At 41.6% G+C, this 19,973-nt stretch overlaps 1 protein-coding gene across 7 annotated transcripts in view; it reads right to left on the bottom strand.

Annotated features, from left to right (window-relative positions):
* LOC125458205 (prolyl 4-hydroxylase subunit alpha-2-like) overlaps window positions 1–19,973 on the bottom strand; it is a 90,311-nt gene that overhangs the window by 17,450 nt on the left and 52,888 nt on the right. For 3 of the 7 annotated variants that reach the window (XM_048543237.2, XM_048543232.2, XM_048543236.2), the window contains exons 9-12: window positions 15,948–16,018; window positions 10,030–10,129; window positions 6,222–6,275; window positions 69–128 (exon numbers count right to left, since the gene is read on the bottom strand). In XM_048543237.2, coding sequence (XP_048399194.1) covers window positions 69–128; window positions 6,222–6,275; window positions 10,030–10,129; window positions 15,948–16,018 — 285 coding nt within the window. Of the gene's footprint in view, window positions 1–68; window positions 129–6,221; window positions 6,276–10,029; window positions 10,130–15,947; window positions 16,019–16,208; window positions 16,280–19,973 lie in introns of all 7 variants that reach the window. The other 4 variants (XR_007248793.2, XM_048543234.2, XM_048543233.2 and 1 more) reach the window with 3 other exon arrangements.

Below are 19,973 nucleotides of genomic sequence, written 5' to 3'. Positions count from 1 at the left end.
AATGAAATGAGAATGAATACACGCAGAGCAAAGGCACGGACCATGGATGACCACACATGGGTACTTACATAATTTAGAAACGTAGCTAGTCTATTCCCCTGCGTCGCAAGGTTGCTGTCGAAAGGGCGCTGCAACAGATTTTATTTTTAAAGAAAAAAGACAAGTTTATCCTAGATTTCTTTCTGTTGACCCTCTAAACCCTCAATGGCCATAATCACCACACAAATCTCAGTAAAAAATTACACAGCTTGTTAACTTTGAACTGGCCTCTGTTTGTGGAACTGCATCTGAGAAAAAGGCATTGACTGAATGCACACAAATCCCGATGTCCTTCAACTTTTGGACAGGGAGGGTTCAGTCTGGGATTGCTGCAAGAAAACACTAGATTGAAAACAAGGGACAAATTTGCTACTACCTCAAATGGAAATTCAAATATGTTCAATCTGAAATTTCACAAATAAAGCTGCTCTCAAGAGAAGCATTTCAGTCCAACTTTCATGTGGACTTGTGCTGGTGAATCGTTCATCAATGGATTAAGCAACTATTTAGCTAATGTTCGCAGAACTGAAGCGGTTCGGAAAAAGAGCTTTTGGACTTGAAATAGTAATTATGCTTCTACCTCCACCTGCTGAGTTTCTCCCAAAATTTTGTTGGCTTTCTTGATTTATACGATTGATTTGATATGTTAAATACAAATGGAGCCTATTTGGTGTACAAATATCTATTTAAGTAGCCATCATGAAAATCAAGGAAAAACACTTGAGAAAATTCATTTGAAAGTTGAGAGATTGGGAGATTATACATATTTCAATGCCCTGCCCACAAAACTGGAAGGGTCAACAGAAAATGAATTCTCAAATGGTGTATTTCAATTTGGGAAGCACTCAGATTACATTGCCTGCACAAATGAGCAACATAGATATTCTTTCCCTCTTCTTAACCTCCAAACATGAACAAAATTTGGTTTGGCAGTGAAGCAGTTCATGAAGACTAATGAAGAGGGTGCTTTGTAAGGGCATGGCATTGAATGATTCCAACTCAGGTCCAATCAAGGGATTCTCAATTAATTCAGGGAATGGATTGACAGTATACTACACATTATTAGGAGGTGCCAGGACATTTAGATATTTGTGATCCTGCTGGATCAATGAACAAGTGACTTCAATGACGTCGGATCACATGCTGAAGTAACAGGTATAACTTAAAGGCAAAAGCCACCAAATGTTACAAAGGTGTCACCATGTAATTGGGGATAATAATGAGGTGAGGAGGAGGAGTGTGAAATCAGTACACTACATTCAACTATCTAGATGGTTAACATTTAAGTTAGTCCAAAAGAAGACCTGGATAGTACCTGATAAACCCGACGTGGCTCACAATTAACCAATGAGCATCTGATTCAGCAGTTAGTGTTAACACTTGAAGATGCCATGCAGAATCCCACCTGCACCTTACGGCGAGGAGCTAGTTTTACTGAATTGGATTGAATTAACTTCATTGCCACAAATAAGTACAGTGAACAATTTACAAGGTATTAAATGATCAGGGTTTTTCTTTTAATCTGTCACATTTATTACTGTAGATGCAACGAACTGAGCAGTCAGAAAGAAACTTGAAAGATTTCTGTCTATAGGAATTATTAACTGCATTTAAAGATGAAAAGCGACAATATCCTAAACAAAGTGATGGCTCGTTTTGTGTTTTTAAAGGATATTGCGGTTTACCCTCTTTAATTGTTTACAGAATGCAAAAATTCCCTGTCCAGCAGTTGACCTCAGTGAGTAGCACTTTTGTTAAATAGATATACATCTGTGACTTTTTATTTCTTCTCCTATTGCAGAAATTCCAAATGATTAGATTCCAAGGTGCAGTGCTGAAGTTATGAGGTCATCTTTTTTAACAGTTAAGGAGCAATTGTTGGAACTGGCTATCCAATGATGGCAAAATCCATTGAAACTGAACCAACTTACTGAATTAACTAAAACCTTTTGTCCTGTCTCTAGTTGCACTGAACTGACCCATACAGAGCTCTTTTGTCTCACACACAGTCGTCCTGCAGACCCAGTCATTTCCCCCTCTTTCCTCACCCTTTACCCATTTCTCAGAGGGCGGTGGTCTAGTGGAACAGGCTATGAGGTCAAGTGAGTGAACAGCAATTTTACTGAATACTTGAGCGAGAGTTGGTCCTGTGCCTAGCTGGGATAAAACATCACCTCACACAGAAGGTGAGTATTGAACAGCGCTGTCATGGATCAAAGCATCCTTCTAGAATTATAAAAACACAGAAAGAAACCATTCAGCCCATCAAGACCATGCCAGCACTGCAAGAACTGCCACTCCCCCACACCTTTTTTCCTAGCTGCAGGATTATAGGACTAGCAGAAGGCCATTCAGCCCATCTGGTATGCTCCCCCTTTAATATGATCATGGCCGGTGGAACACTTCAATGCCCTTTATCCTTTGTACCTTTGGCAGTCAAAAATCTATCAATCTGTGTTTTAAACATTCTCAATGACTGAGCTTCCTGGGCTAGAGAATTCCAAAGATCTACAACTCACAAGTAAAATAATTTCTCCCCATCCCGGCTCTAAATAGCATTCCCTTATTTTTAACTTCTGTCCCATGTTTCCAGATTCTTCAATGAGGGAAAATATTTACCTGCATCTACCTTGTTATTCCCTTTAATTATGTGATAGGTTTCAAAAGCTCACTTCTCGTTCTTTGAAACTCAAGAGAATATAGGACCAGGTTACCCAATCTCAGAGATTGTGGCTATTTTTTTACTTCTGTAGATTTTTGATTGTGAGCTGCTATGGGTAAAGGACTATTTTAAAAAAAGGATTAATGACCTTTTGCTGCACATTTTGAAAGCAGGTAACCTAACACTCATTGTAAGTACTGTCTACACAGCTGCTTGTTCAAGCAGTAGTGGAAGCCTAGTTTGCAGAACAGCCAGAGGATGAGTATAACTGGAGCATTGGCTGGCATCAAATAACCAATTGGTTCTGCGCACTGGTGATCAATTATTAATTACAAGGGCCTCAGGCTGTCAACAATTCTGTGATTGGCTTGCAAATAACTGAAGAACTTGGGGGTATGCAGTGCAAAATCTTCAGATCGCTGGAGGAGGATGAACTGTTTTCAGTCTATAGTAAAAGGTGTGTCAAGCCTGAAGAAAGTCAGTTTCTTTCCCCCTTAGTCGTTGCTGCACTTTATGGTTCTTAACCAGTGAATCAGAGCTTCTAGATGCGAGCCAGTCAGTCTGTACTTTCTACAAGTGAAAGTCACTGGAGAAAGAGAATCTAGGAACAGCACATCCTGATAGATCAGAAAACCCTGTGGGCAAAGATCATTGAACTGCCTTTCCAGTCTGTCTCTGCCCAGAGTACCTCTTTTTTTGCCTCTTTGAGAATCTTTAAAATGCTGATTGATGGGTTTTGATTGCCAATGGTATAAAGGATAATGTCTCTGCCTGTTCCTATGTGTGTATAGCAGGGGAGATCATATCACAGGGTCAGAGTTTCACTCAGTAAAGTTAAGGGTCAATGGTTCTTAATTGTTTATCTGTCATTGGAATCTATCCACTTGCAATAAACAGGAGTTCATGTCAAGTACAGAAACCCGGCCTGTGCTTTATGTCAAACTGGGTCTAAATGATGGATAAATTGGAGAATTTGGTGTATTTTTAAAAACATTTAACTTTAGTGAAGATTCCAGAACAGCAGGGCTCAATTTCCAGCTCGCTACTCCAGTGAGATGTATCACTCTTTATAAGACAGTCCTGCCATCCCAACAAGAAGTCTGGTTAATCTGCACAATTAGAACAGATTGGTTAAATCAGGCCAAGCTGCCTACGTTGTTTGAGGAACCTTGAACTCGGGCATCGTTTAAAAATACAGCCAGACCTTTAGGAGTGAAGTTAGGAAATATTTCCAACCTTCCCTCCACGGTAAGGTCAGAAGTGGGGACGTTTGCAGCATCGTTCCAAATTCCTCAGATACTGGAAGAGTCCATGTTCAAATGCAGCAAGACCTGGACAATATCCAGGCATCGGCTTACAGTGGCAAGTAGCATTTGGACCATACGAGGGCAAGGCTCCTACTTATTGATTACAGCTCTGCCTTCAACACCATAATTTCCAAACTCACTCATTTCCAAACTCCAAGGCCTAGGTCTCCACTCCCCCCTCTGTAATTGAATCTTCAACTTCCTGACCTATAGACCATTATCAGTAAGAATAGGTGACATCTTCTCTACCAAAATCCTTAACACCATTGCCCCACAAGGCTGGGTACTCAGCCACTACTGAACTCCTTACACACTTACGACTATGTGGTCAAATTCCACCCCAGCTCCATTTCTTAGTTTGCTGATGAGACCACCACTGTAGGTCTTAGCACTTAGCAGCATGGTGTAAAGACAACAACCTTTCTATCAATGTCAGCAAAATGAAGGAGTTGGTCATTGACTTCAGGAAGCAGAATGGAGGGCATGCCCCTGTCTGTACCAATGATGCTGAGGTGGAGATGATCAAGAATATCAAGCTGCTGGGCGTGATGATCACCAACAATTTGTCCTGATTCATCCACACTGTCACAATGGTCATGAAAGCACATCAACGTCTCTACTTCCTCAGGACGTTAAGAAAATTTGGCATGTCTGCAAGGATTCTTATCAATTTTATTGCTGCACCATAGAAAGCATCCTACCAGGTTATATCACAGCTTGGTATGACAATTGCTCTGCCCAAGACTACAAGAAATTACAGAGTTGCAAACACAACCCAGTACATCACACAAACCAGCTGTCCATCCACTGACTCCATCTATACTTCCTGCTGCCTCGGGAAAGAAACCAACATAATCAAAGATCCCTCCCACTCTGGTCATGCTCTCTTTCACCCTTTCTGATCCATCCCTCTACACCTTCTCTGCGGATATAACACTGTATTTTGCACTCCATTCTTCTACCCTGATGCACTTTGTATGGTACAATTTCCCTGTATAGCATGCAAAAAAAAATACTTTTCACTGTATTTTGGTACATGTGACAACAATAAGTCAAACTCAAACTCAACCATCTGGAAGCACAAAGGCAAGAGATACATGGGAACACCACCACCTGCAGGTTCCTCTCCAAGCAACTCACCATCCTGACTTGGAAATATGTTGCTGTTCTTTGTTGCTGGATCAAAGTCTTTTAACTCCCTCCCTAGTGGCATTGGGGGTCTGCACCAAATGAACTGCAGCATTTCAAGATAGCAGCTCACTGGCATCTCAAAGGCAACTAGGGATGGGCAATGCCCACATTTCGTGAATCAATAATAAAACAGATATTGACATTTGAAAGATGGGAATCATTTGCAACTGATGCACAATGTTAGTTTGAAAATTGAATTGAATTGTTTATTTGGTAGCTATTCTTCGGCGTTAAGAGAAATAGAAGAAAGCTGAGCACACAATTGTGAACTCAACTGATCCAAAAATAGGATCAGGGGGCCAAATGGCCTCCTCTTCTTTTTTTTATTTCCAATGGCAGGAATATTTTGAGTGACTTAACAGATAGGGTTATCAACTTGGTTGTTAACACGCATTATATTATATGACCTCTCATCTTCAACGTTCATACCCCAGCTAAACATTGTTTTCTCATCACCTTAAATATTTTTCTTACTAATAAATAAATGTTCAAGAAAAGAATAAAACAAACATTGTTTTTAGTAGCACTTGGTGGTTCTCTTCTCCAGAAGTGTCCCAGAGACTGCAGGGCAAGCTTGGACTGTGGACAACTCCAAGCTGAGCAAACAAGACAAGAATAATAGTGGTTTTTGGTCCTGACGCCCGTAAAATCTGTGAGGTTAGTGCAAAACACATAGATGTTGTATGAATATGTTCAGAGTACGGAATAACTGGTATTAAAGATCCGATACATCAATGTGGTTTCAGCCTAATGGGTTTCACCATTTCACCAATAGCTTCAACCAGTTTCAACAATTGCATTCCATGGTTTACACAAAAGGGCAACGTGTTAGAGCCATCTTTTTATCCTTTGTTCATATTTTAGAAAAGTTTGCAAACTCAGTGATAAATTTTAGGCAGTGTTATAAACTAAATCCATGGCCTGAAATGTTGGAGTCTGGAAAACTGCTCTCCAGAACGAGAATCAGATAGAAGAAAATAAAGTTGAGAGTCAAATGCTGGACAGGTTTCATTGTCACTTACTCTGGAGAAGTCGAAATGTGGCTCGTACTGTCCTCCAACTCCATAATTCGCTACCTGTAACAAAGAAACAGGCTGATGAGAGGCACCTGCTCGTAGGGGCTTCAGCTAGCAGCTTGCAGAGGAACACATTGCCGCTGTGGTGTAAATTTCATAGCACAAAACAGAACTTTTTCTGACCACAAAACACCATCAGGCAGATTCTATGCTAACACTTTTTGAACCTGTGGTCAGCTTCATTTGTAGCAGTTAAATGTGCCTTGCCCCAACATTTATTTAACCCACTGATGATCAAAAAACATTTTGAAAAGATGGTCTATTGATTTTCCACTGCTGTTTTTGCTTGAATGCATTGAATATTGGAAAGATGAAAAGAAAATAAATCTGACCTACATTTAACAAAGGCAAGCTCCTTCGAAGATCCAGTACAGACACAACAGGCTGAATAGCCTCTTTCAGCATAATACTATCTTATGTGGGAACATCTTGATTCAGAATTTCATCAGTAGAAAGATTAGTCAAAGGCTTGTAAAGACATTATTGAGTCTCACTGCCCATCTGTCTGCTTTATCTCTTTCACCCATTCAGAAGATTGTAATCATTAAAACTACCTGATACACTAAATATCTTTCTTTGGTTGTGGAAATGGCAATAGCGTACTCTCAAAGTTTAGGTGATGGTTTGGTTTCATTCTCAATATTAGTGACTTTGAAGGCTTTTTTCCCCTCCACAGTAATCAGTTAGCCTTCCCGTGTGTTCACTACCTGCTGTCCACCGTGTGTCGATTCCAGGCAAAAACTGATTCATCATTGGCTGGGGATACTCCTTCTGAATCAGTATCAGATTGATACAGGAGAGGAGGATGGCTCCATTGGGTTGTTTTGCCTGTTCCTGTTCTCTGAAAGTGATAGTTAATTAATACCATTTCCTCATTTTTTTTCCCTGTAGTCTTAGAAATTTTTATGCCTTCGTGAACTGAGCCAGTTGCCTTTTGAAAGCTCTGGATTAATCTGGTTCCACACTATTGTTTTGCCACGTGTTCTTGGTCATAGAATTCATCTGCATTGATATATTTCTCTTCATATTACATGTTCTTTTGTCATTCATCAGGATAGGAAGCTACAGAAAGTTGGAGGTGTGGCTCTGTGAATTAGTTGTGACATTGACCACAACAGAGAGGGAATTCAGGAATCCTGGATGTGAAAGTGGTTATATAGAGCGAAGAAATTATCAAGGCATGAAGTGACTAATGGGAGTAGTTTACAAGACCCCCCTCCAACAAAACCCACATTATAAATGGAATATAAAGGAATAAATAATGGGACCTAATCAGAAAGGTACAGTGATAATCATAGAGGGTCTTAATCTGCATTTGGAATGAATATCGGATGAGTAAAGGTAGCCTAGATGAGGAGATCTTAGTATATTTGTATATAATTTCGTAGCACAGCACATTTTTGAGGCAACCAGAGAGCAGACTAGACTAGATCAGATCCTGTGGAAGGAGTCACAACTAATCAATTACCTCATTATGAAGGCACATTCTTAGCATCAGTGCTGGGATTTCAACTTTTTATAATTTTATAATAGGACTTGGATGAAGGAGGAAGAGCTTCAGTTGCTAAATTTGCTAATGACACAAAGGTAGGTAGGAAAATGATCTGTGACAGAGGAGGCTACAAATAGATATTGATAAGTTGAGTGAGTTAGCAAAGATCGGGTAAATGCAGTATAATTTTGGAAAATATGAATTTGTCCATTTTGGCAGGAAGAATAAAAAGTAAGCATATTATCCGAATAGTATCAGACTGCAGACCTGCAAGATGCAAAAGGATCTGGGTGTCCTTAAGTATGAATCACAAAAATTTAAGCAGTCATTTCTCTCCATAAGCTAAAACTCTCAAGCACACGTGACATCCTGGTAAATCTCCTCTCCATACTCACCAGTACTATCACATCCCTTCTACAATGTGGATTCCAGAACTGCAACAATTCTCTTGCTTTGGTCTAACCAACATTTATATAGTTCCAGCATACCCTCAATGCTCTTAAAATCTATGCCATACTATCTGCCTTTCTTGCTACCTCTTAAGGTATCTGTGGGCATACACAACAATGTCCCTCTGATCCTTAGTACTTCCTAGGCTCCTGCCGTTCATCATATATTCCCTTGCCTTGTTTTTCTGCTCATGTGCATCACATGACTTGCGTGATTTTATTATTTTCAGGCATTTGTGATGCAAACATATAAAAACCTAATAGTTAAATCCCTTTTGTATTAATGAGTGGCCTAGGTTCAGGACCATCCTTAATTTGGTCAAGTGCAAAATGCGAGCAATCTTGCCTGAATTTCTTACATTTGGGCTAACCTGTGAGCATCCAACAAGCGAGGTACCTTTAGTTTTACATAAACTCTCACACACAATCTGTTTATAGAGTATCTTCAACAGAATGAAATATCTCACATTGAATGATAGGAATTTTATCAAACAGAATTTGACGTCAAACTACATTAAAAAAGGTGGAAGTGAAGAGAAAGTAAAAAGACAACAGCAGCAGAAGCAGGGGACCACAATGACTTGCAAATTCCCCTCGAAGCGACTCACCATCCTGACTAGGAAATATGTCGCTGTTCCTTCACTGTCACTGGGTCAAAATCCCAGACTTCCTCCCTAACAGCACTGTGGGTGTAACTACACCACATGGACTGTGTTGTTCAAAGGCAGCTCACGACTACCTTCCATTGCAATTAGGTGTAGGTAATAAATACAGGCCTGGGCAGTGCTGTCCAACATCCCATACGTGAATAAAAATGGTGTTAGGCCAGATAACTGAGTGAAACCCTGGTCTAAAATGTAGGTATCAAGCAGTGCCTTAAGTACTGGAGTGGGTGGGGGTGTGGGGGGGGGGGGGGGAGACAAAGAGTGAGAGACAGAGGGGAAGAATAACAGAGAGACTAATGGTGGGCGGTTCAGGGATTAGCTTCCAGGTAATTGATGGCATGGCAGCCAATACTGGAACAATTACATACTAGGGATGCTGAAGAGGCCAGAATTGGCACACTGAAGAAATCTCGGGGTATTGTGGGGACTGGCGAGATTAAGAGAAGCAAGGACTTGATAATGCTTAACAGGGAGTCAGTGGAAGTCAGCAAGCACATTGCTGATAGTGTAATAGTGCTTTCTATGATTTGGAATATGAGTAACATAGTTTTGGGAGCCACTCTGGGATACCATTGGAAGAGTCAATTCTTCGAGTAACATAAACAGGGATGAGGGTTAGAGCAGGAGATGAACTGAGATGGGGGCAGAATCAAACAATGTTTTGGAGGTGGCAATGCAAATGTCTTGGTGATAGTGGGTGGAATCAGGAACACTCCTACCACTAAGGTAGGCCGTCTCTATCATCGAAGATTTTTATACCTGTTAATAGGTCTGATCCGTATGTTAGGTTATCACTTGCAAATCCTTGGTCACTTTATACTGCAGATTCAGGAGACAGAACATAGAACATTACAGCACAGTACAGGCCCTTCGGCCCTCGATGTTGTGTCGACCTGTCATACCGATCTCAAGCCCATCTAACCTACACCATTCCATGTACGTCCATATGCTTATCCAATGACGACTAAAAATGTACCTAAAGTTGGCGAATCTACTACCGTTGCAGGCAAAGCGTTCCATTCCCTTACTACTCTCTGAGTAAAGAAACTACCTCTGACATCTGTCCTATATCTTTCACCCCTCATTTTAAAGCAATGCCCCCTCGTGCTCGCCGTCACCATCCTAGGAAAATGATGTGAACCAAATACCTGAAGAAACTCCGCAGTGTCCACTTCCAAGCCTGTAATGTCCTCTATTCGTTGATTGACTCTATTCACAACAGGATCTTCATCATCATCCAACCACGCACTACAGACAGGAAGTAACACACAAAATAGAACACAAATGGCAGGTACATCCAAACTGGGGCAATGTAATTGGACAAAACTGGACAGGCTGAAGGTTCGATAACATGTATTAATAAGATATGCTGATGTCACAACAGTGCATAACTAGCATTCTGTTATCTCCAGAATCTAGACTCCAAAGTAGGACCAGATAGATTGAGGATTTATTTCAAAAAGTTAAAATCGCTGCCAACCTCACAAAAGTGAGACATCATTTAGTATTGTGATTTCCCACAGAAACAATTACTACTTTTTTTTTACTGGTGATGTTGCAATTGAACTGAATAACATGCAAAAGAACTTACAACAGGAAGAGACTGATATAGTGACAAACTAGATCACAGTTACACACAAATAGTGACACACGAAACCTTAGGGGCATAGTGACTAGCAACATATCACACCCATCTTTAATTTGAAACAAGCAATTTATATGGTCCGACATTTGCTTCTTTTATTTCAGGAAGTTCCACCATGGATAGATTTGTATTGCAGATCAGGAAAGAGGAGGCAAGTTGAAAAAGGATTTTGGATTAAATTCAGAATCCACTGTTTCAGTAGCATGCCTAAGAAAAGTTCAAAAGCAAAGCTGCCAATTATTATGTGATGTACCAATGCATATGCTGTTTAATGACTATCCTACCATGTGACTGAAAAAGGTGTACCAAACGTTTTGAATCAGCAGCACATTTTACATCCCACACCTTGATTCTGTCAAGTAAAACAGGTTGCTGATTTATTACTGCGCAGCTTGCACTTGCAGCTTACCTTACAGCAATTCAAATGCCGCTGTGCACCCCCACCACCTCCCCCCCAGCAGTGAGATGTATTGAAAGAGGTTGTGGAAAGCTGCTTTACCGGATACCAGAATCATACAGCCTCCAGTCTACTGGCAAAGCCAAAAGATTGCAAACAGGAACCTGGACGTTATTGTTCATGAAATAGTAAAAGTAACGACAAGCAGGCTCAGCTAGCAATTAGGAATCTCATGGTATGTTAGCGCTTGACTGAAAGGAACATGGCGATAAAAAGACAAGAAATCTTACAACAATTGTATAGGGCATTAGTGAGGGCACCTGTGGTGCAGTGGCAGTATCCCCCCAAATTACACATCAGAGCCAGGAAACCTAGGTTCGTGTCTTACTTACTCCAGAGGTATGTCATAACATCTCTGAACAGATTAGAAAGTATCTGCTGTGCCAAACCTTCTGCCATTTTGGTGTCATTACCTAGAATAGCTATACTTGTCTGAGAGTGAATATAACACACTGAAGTGGTGGCCCCTTGATTAAGAAGGTGCCTTGTGAACAGAGATTGAGTGGAATAGGCTAATATAGAGATTATATGACAGGTGATCTCACAGAAGCAAACCAAATGGCTGAGATTTTGTTAGGCCAATGTAAATCTTGTCTCGCTGTCGGAGAACCAATGGAGTAATCTTTTTCAGTTCTGTGGCCAGCTTAAGGACTGATGAGGCTGGTTACATCAACTGGCTGTGAATGGATTTAGGGCACAGCCAGGTGATCACCCGCTACATCCATTGGAAGGGATGGCCCAGTGGTATTGTTCGTATATTGTCAATTCAGAAACTCAGCTAATGTTCTGGGGGCCCTAGTTTGAATCTCACCACAGCGGAATCGGAATTCAATTTTTTAAAAAATCTGGAGCTAAGAATATAATGATGAACCACCTGGCTCCCTGAAGCCTTTCAGGGAAGGAACTCGGCCATCCTCATGTGAGTCTGCATGTGAGTCCAGGTCCATAGCAGTGTCATTTACTCTTAACCGCCCTCTGAAATTCTTAAATAAATCATACTCATAGAACCTCTACAGTATGGAAGCAGGCCATTTGGCCCACTGAGTTCACCCCAACCCTCTGAAGGGCATCCCAGCCAGACCCAACCCACTAACCTATCCCTGCGACCCCACATTTTTCCATGGCTAATCCACCTAACCTACACATCCCTGGACACAATGGTCAGTTTAGAATGGACAATCCACCTAACCTGCACAACTGTGGACTGTGGGAGGAAACTGGGGCACCCGGAGGAAACCCACGCAGACACAGGGAGATTGGGCAAACTCCACAACAAACCACTTAGTCCGAGAGCAGCTAGAGATGGACAGTAAATAACGGCTAGCCAGTGACGCTCATTTCCCACAAGTGATTGAAAAAAGTTCAATCAATGTCTGTCATCACGAGCAGCACAGTGGTACTGTCCACACTTCAAATATAAAAAGAATGACAACACTCAGTTGCCCAATCACCACCACCTCATTACCCTTTCACCAAACTTAGGATAGTCCACACATCTAAGAATATTTACACTTGCTCTGAACAAGGTTGCAACCACAAAAGACATCCTTCTGAATTCAGCGCCACTTGCTTGTCCCTTCAGGTTTGTTGATGCAGTCCAGTGTGGGTGTCTTGTTCGTGCGGCCTGGTTGGGTCATTCTGGCAAGACAACTGGCATGGTCAGGTTTTAACAACAAGCCAGGGCGGCACAGTGGCTCAGTGGTTAGCACTGCAGCCTCACAGCGCCAAGGACCCGGGTTTGATTCCCGCCTCAGGCAACTGTCTGTGTGGAGTTTGCACATTCTCCCCGTGTCTGTGTGGGTTTCCTCCGGGTGCTCCGGTTTCCTCCCACAGTCCGAAGATGTGCAGGCTAGGTGGATTGGACATGCTAAATTGCCCGTAGTGTTCAGGTTTATGGGGGGATGGGCCTGGACGGGATGCTTCAAAGGGCGGTGTGGACTTGTTGGGCCGAAGGGCCTGTTTCCACACTGTAGGGAATCTAATCTAGGCGCTGCGCATCTGACACTTTCCACGAGCTGATCAACTTGGAGGGAGAGTGGAGTTATCGCTGGACTGTTCATCTAGAAACTCTGCCAATATTCTTGGGGCTTGCCACTGTCTATAGTAGGATTTGAATTCAATAAACAATCTGGATTCAAGGGTCTAATGATGACCACGAAACCATTGTTGATTGTCTGCAAAAAACCTGTCTGGCTCACTAATGTCCTTTAGGCAAGGAAATCATTGCCTGGTCTGGCCGAGATGTGACTCCAGGTCCACAGCAATATGGTTGACTCTTAAATGCCCTCTGGCCAGTAAGAGATGGGCAATAAATGCTGGCCTAGCCAGAGGATGCCCACATTCCATAAGGGAGTAGAAATGGAGAGACTTTGATCATAGGATTGCAAGCATTTGCACAGAAATTTTTTTTTTTCTGAAGTAGCCAAGCTAATGAAGACATTTTCATTCTGCAGAGCTTGGCAAATGATGAAGTCTATCCCATCTGGTACATGCCTCATATTTCTAATGAAGTTTTTGAACGGCTGTGTTTTAGTGAACACGATTGCATCTGTGAATGTAATTACAGCAACCTAGGGTATTAATTAGTATTCACGACATGCAAAACAGATTCCTGCCAGTTATGGTCAGGAAAGTCAACACAACTGAAAGTTACTGGAAACCTACTCACAAACGTCTAACAGGAAACAGAAATTTGCCTCCTGCACATTCAAAATCCCGTGCCTGGCCTCCTGAGAGCTCCCAACAGGGCTAAAAAATCCCACCTGTGATTTCCTTGAAAGAAAATCTTAAATTTCATTCCAGATGGACGCAATTCTAGAACACAGCTTGCATCTATTTGCTAACAAGACAACTTCAGAGAATAGATGCACAGTGACTAGCATGAGAGGAGGCCTATGTTGACAAAATTTGCCCCAGCACAAAATATTGGCCCCAGTGAGCAGGAGGACATTCTCTGTAATTAAGAAGATGTGGAAAAACTGAACTTCCATTCACCGGTAGCAAAGATCCACAAACTAATCAAGTGCTTAACAGCAGCAAGCCACCATACTTCCAAACAAAAAGCAGACAGTTGAACAGCTTCATGGTGCCATCTGCTGTCAATTTTGATAATGGTCAGCTTCTGCTTGTTGTAAATCATAGAGGTTACTTCTCAGAATTTTCCGAGGCATCACAGGATCTACTTGGAATTCAATGATCTAAAAGCTTTTGAATTTTTTTGGCTGAATACATCAAGTATCACTGCAAGGAAAATTGGCACCCTACAGCACAGCATAGAGCTTCTTTCAGTCGTGGTGATGATCGCTATAATTGATTGATTCAAAAATCCACCCAGTTCACCAATGCCCTTTAGAAAAGGCCAGATAAGGTAAGATCACAGACATGTGATCGCAGACCTTCATCCATGTGTTTTTTTCTCAACTGCTCCCAAAAATGGCCTAGCAAACCCCTCGATTCTTGGACAAATATGGACAAGCAACAAAATACAGCCCTTGATAGCGATACCCAGATTCATAAAAGAATTTTAAAAAAGCATAAAATCAACCAGCACTCTAAAACTCTGGAACTCTCTCAGTCTGTTCTCCCATTCAAAGTCTACATGCTAGCTTCAATTACCACTTCTGATTTACCTCATCTTCTGCTCCTGACTCTCTCAGCCTTGATCTGCCAAATAATGTGCCCTGACAGCTTCTCTTTTCCTCTTTTCCAGGAGTTACTGCACTTCTGTCTCTGGGTAGGGGAAAAAAAATCACCAAATCTGGACTTTAGGCTACTCTTTGATCTGCCCAGTATTGTGACTGGAACAGTTCCCATCCTTAGAATCATGTTGCTATAACACTACCAGGCAACACTGGAATGGAAGAAACTCACAAGGGTAACTGTTAAATTTGAATGAATAATACATTCAAGTACAAACCCAGACTTATAGCAGTGTCAGAATGGTTTACATTGTTAAAATATAATAATCTTCCTGAATAGAATGAGAACAATTAATTCAAACTCTCCAACTATATAAATTCTTACAGAATCTCTACAGTGTGGAAGCAGGTGATTTGGCCCACTGAGTTCACACCAACCTTCCAAAGTGCACCTGCCCTGACCCAACCCCCTACCCTATCCCCCCTGTACTTCCTGTGGCTAATTCACCTAACCTACACATCCCTGGAAATAATGGACAATTTAGCACGGCCAATCCACCTAGCCTGCACATCTTTGGACTGTTGGGCGAAACTGGGGCACCTGGAGTAAACTCACACAGACACACGGGAGAATGTGCAAACTCCACACAGACAGTCGCCCAAGGCTGGAATCAAACCCGGGTCCCTGGGGCTGTGAGGCAGCAGTGCTAACCACTGAGCCACCGTGCCGCCCCATCATACTGAATGTCATATTAAATGATAATCCTTAGGAAATAGATAAGTCACAAGGCACAGATTAGAAATATTTTGTTAATTTGAGGAGGTCAAAAGGCAGAATTGATTGTCACATTCCTATTGAAGTTGGGTTTTAAAATAATGCTAAAAAGGGAACTTGCATGTTTGCAGGAGAATGGAATATTAAAATGCACTGGGAATACAGCAGGAGCACATATGGAGAGAAGTCACTGGTGCAAATCACTGTGCAGTGTGGGCCATAGAAGTGGACCATTTTACAGTACAATGCTCAAGAATATGAACAGATATATTGAATTGTGCCCTCCACACCAGATTTTACAAGAAAGAAGTGCATGAGAGTGCGAAGCCCATTATTATAACCTTGAGAAAGGAAATAATTGACCTGAATGCTACTGAAACAGTGACAGATTAAAAGCTTTTGCACTAATATTAAGATATCCAAGTCGACATTCTCACATGCAGTTCCATCAATGCTACAAGCCATTTCTCTCTTTCCTCCTCTGTGATGCCTTTGAGAACAGAACAGGCTGTTGTACCCAGAGAACCCATGGCTTTCTGTTCAAACCTTACCTTTTTGACACTCTGTAATTGGCTACAGTTAGAACACCCGTTTTAGGGTCACGCACTGTTGCTCGAGCCAGCTGTGTTGAAAAAAAGAATGTGATAAATCACAGGACAAGCACAAACAAAGGCAACACCCAAAGCTTCCAGGTTTTAGTTTTGATTGGCTATTTTGTTTGGTGGCAGGCAGTTAACAGGGAGGAGTATAAGGTTAAAACAAAAGCCAATCAAAAACCCTGTCTGCTTTGCTTGCCATGGCAATCATCTTACCTCTTACTGATTCTATAGTTCGCTGTCTCTAGGATCCCAGTGACTGAGTTCCTAACTGTGGCTCTGGCTAACTGTGAGATTGAAAAATCAGAAGGTAAGTTGGCTCTTTGCACAAGAAAAGCAGACTGACAAGTGAATAACTTGACTATTTTAAGGTGAATTCCTAGTCTAACCATTATTTGACCAGTCTGTCCCTTAAACTGCATTCAGTTATAAGACTGACAAACTTACATCAGAGACTCCAATTAGCCATTCAGAGCGAGCAACTCACACCCTAACAGGTGGCAATGAGTTTTGGCATTGGATCATGCCCTTTACAACTGTTGGTGGCCATAATTCTTTACCAGCAAGGTAGGGAATACAGAGATCCAAGCCAATTTGATATGGGCCAAGTGCCGGGAGATGGGGTTAGCACAGATGGACATGTTGATCGGTATGGATCAGTTTGGGCCAAAGGGCCTGTCTCCATGTTGTAGGACTCTATGGCTCTATGGCACCATTGTCAAAAACAGCAGCTAAAGATAATAAACAGTGAACATTGGGAGGGAAGGCAGCAAATGAAGATTCAACCCTCTGCACGCCTCCACGCACTTTGCAGCACCAGCCGATCACTATTTCATCACCACGTTACATTCGTTCAGTAAAAAAAATGAGCAAAACAGTTAAATTATTAAAACTCCACCGGTTCTCTGAAGTCAGTGTTTTTAGGAGAGACAGCCAGACCATATTTCAATGGTAGATCAACTGTTAAACTCACCTGTTTTTTTGTCTAACCTGAATATTTATCAGTGTTCTGTGTTTTTGTTCTAGGTTTCATCAGAGGTTTTATTCATTTGTTTCTTTTTTGATTTACCGATGTTGTTCAGGGAAAGGAACACACCACCCTATCTTACACAACATCATATCCATAATCAGTCATACAATACATAATTGAGTCATAACATCATTGAGGTGGCTGAGTGGGCCACTTACTTGTAAACGGTCCCTACAATGTTCAATAAAAAGGCAAGAGAGAAGAAGAACATATTAGCAATGACCTAAAGCTTTCTTCCTTGTTCAAATTCCTCGAAATACACACGTAAAGTGTCTCTGGGAGCACCATCAGGACAAGGGCAACAGCAATTCAGAAAAAGTTTATATCATAAACATATGAAAAGAATGAAGCAGGGTGATAATTACAACCTTTTTGTGTCACGCATAACAGAGAATTGAAAATGATTATATTCTTGAAAAATCAAATGACACCACCATTCGTTGAATGACTTGAAGCGCAAGTGTAGTAACAGGCCATTCAGTCAAACTAGCCAGTACCAATGTTTATGATCCACACCAGCCTCGTCCCGTCCTCTTTAATTATGTGGAACATAACTAGTGGAAGAGACTTAAATTATCCTCAAAATTATGTCTGTTTTCAGAAACAGTTTCTTTCTACAGCTTCCAGTCAGTCACCTGATTATTGCTGAAGGCAAAATTTGCCATTAACCTGCACAAATCAGGGGGTGTTTTGAGAACACACATTTACACTAAGGCATGCTGGGCTAAGATACTCATCAGTATACAAGTTTGGTTAACACAGACAGAAAATGAGTTTATCTCCCATTTCTCAGTCCGTGCCAATCCACCATCTGCAAATAATTTAAATTATTGAAAATGGCTCTTAAAAAACTATGCAGAAGCATATATTAGTTATCTGGGGATGCAATCATCAGTTTCTTAGTGACTCATATTGAAAAGCTTTCAAAACTTGCTTGTCCTTGTGTCAGTAAAAAAACTGCTTAATGATCTGGAGCCTCCTCAAGTGTGGACAATTAATGGAAAGCCCCATTGTTAATCATTTCAGCCCTCGCGTGTGGACACTTTTGTGGGTGTCTCCTAACTTTTCCTGCACTTGACATAGGTTTATTTTTAACTAGTGCACACATATTACATTTAATATAACTTTGGCTGAAGAGAACGGTGATTGTTTACAGCTTATAGCACAGAAGTGGGACTTTTAGTCTGACTGGTTATGTTAATGTTTATGCTCCACACTAAACTTTCAGTATCACCAACACATCCTTCTACTTCTTTCTGTTACGTTTTTTTTATCTGACTGACACTTTAAATACATCGACTCCAAGTGTTATCAATTCCATTCTTTCACTGGTCTTCGGACAACCCTCATTGGGATTGCCTGCAGGATCGTTGGGAGCAAACTCTTTGGTCAAAGACAATGTGGGAGTCAGCAGTGGGAAAGGGGCCTCACTGACAGCTACCCCCTACCCCAGTTTCCCCTTGCCCCAGCTTCCCCTTAAAATGTCCACCTCCTGCCGGCAATCATTTGTGCCATGGATTCCCCTCAATTTGCAGCCTTGGGTGGTATATTGCCAACAGTGACCTCCACCTGCCCGCTCTCCCAATCCCTTTGGCAGGCCACTAAAGGAAAGAGATACTAGCTTTGATTGGTAAGGAGACTTGACAGGCAACAGTTCTGCCCCCCAGGGGTATTTGATTCCAGAGGAAAGCCCAATTCAGTGCCCATGTGACACTTTGAGTTTTCTTGAAGAGAAGTGACATTGGCGTCTTGTTGCCCCTTGACCACTGGCCAAGAGCACCCCCCAACACCATCGCCTCCACATGTTGCACCCCATACAGGGCACAGTACAGGTTCACTCTGAAAGACAAAATATTGAGAAAAAAAGACATTCTGTGCAATGAAGTGGTGAATTGCACAAAGCATATTGCTGGGTAGATTCTGTCCGATAATGGGAGATTTAACTGTATTGCCAAGAAGGTACATGGTGTTGCGCATTGTATCTTGCAAATGTGCTGCCATTCTCCAGGTCCTTTCATCATGAATCCCATTGTAATATCACATGGATATCAGAAGGCACTGAAATCGGTATTGCTGAGTGATGAAAGTCTGCAACGTGTGAAGAACACAAATTGGAGACTTCAAATTTTAAGTTATCAGGTGAGCTGTTTCGTGGTGAGCAATGATACAGCGACAAAAACACATGTGGTTAACAGTTCAATGTGGTTAATACTGGGAGTCACAGAGAGGAGCACAGTCACCAACCTCCTCTACTGCCTCAGTGGTTAAATGAACCACTGTGTGAGAGACTAAACTACGCTGAAATGAAGGATCTCAGGATTGTGCAGCGTTGTCCGACCTCAGGCATTTAGGATATTTTCACAGTCCCGAGACTATGGAGAGAATCAGGGAAAATGGACGGAGAAGTAATAGCCACATTGGAGATCTCTCTTAGCAACACTGATAGCAAGTTAAAGAAATCACCCCTTTGTGTAAAGAGGGATGTTACCAACGTTACGTTATTTGAGTAAGCTCACAGAAAGCAAATGTAGGACACAAAAGGAAGCAATGTTGCAAGCCTTCTCCCCGCAACCGTGTCCATTGATCCTTTACAAATGAAAAGTCTAATTCTCTTGTGAATACTTCAATTGAGCCTGTCTCCACCACACTCTCAGGCCTCATTCCAGATCCTGGACACTCAAGTGAAATGGAATTACAGCATGGGAAATATTTTAGCTGTTTCAACATAAATTGTTGTTGGTATAAAGATGCACTGGTGTAGTTCAGTCAAATATTCTGTCTTCAACTTCTGTTCTTCAAATATCGCTTACAGTCAAGTAGCAAAAGCCAAAGCAATTTAGGAATCAGACAGTGGGCTGGTTGGAAAACAGCAGTTTCTCTGTTACAGTAGAACTGCCAACCCTCCTGGCTGCCCACTAATGGCCTTTATTGTAGCCTTTCTTTTAGATTAC

The sequence above is a fragment of the Stegostoma tigrinum genome, chromosome 13, assembly GCF_030684315.1.
Source record: "Stegostoma tigrinum isolate sSteTig4 chromosome 13, sSteTig4.hap1, whole genome shotgun sequence".
NCBI classification, from domain to species: Eukaryota; Metazoa; Chordata; class Chondrichthyes; order Orectolobiformes; family Stegostomatidae; genus Stegostoma; species Stegostoma tigrinum.
This window is presented reverse-complemented; position numbering and strand designations above follow the sequence as displayed.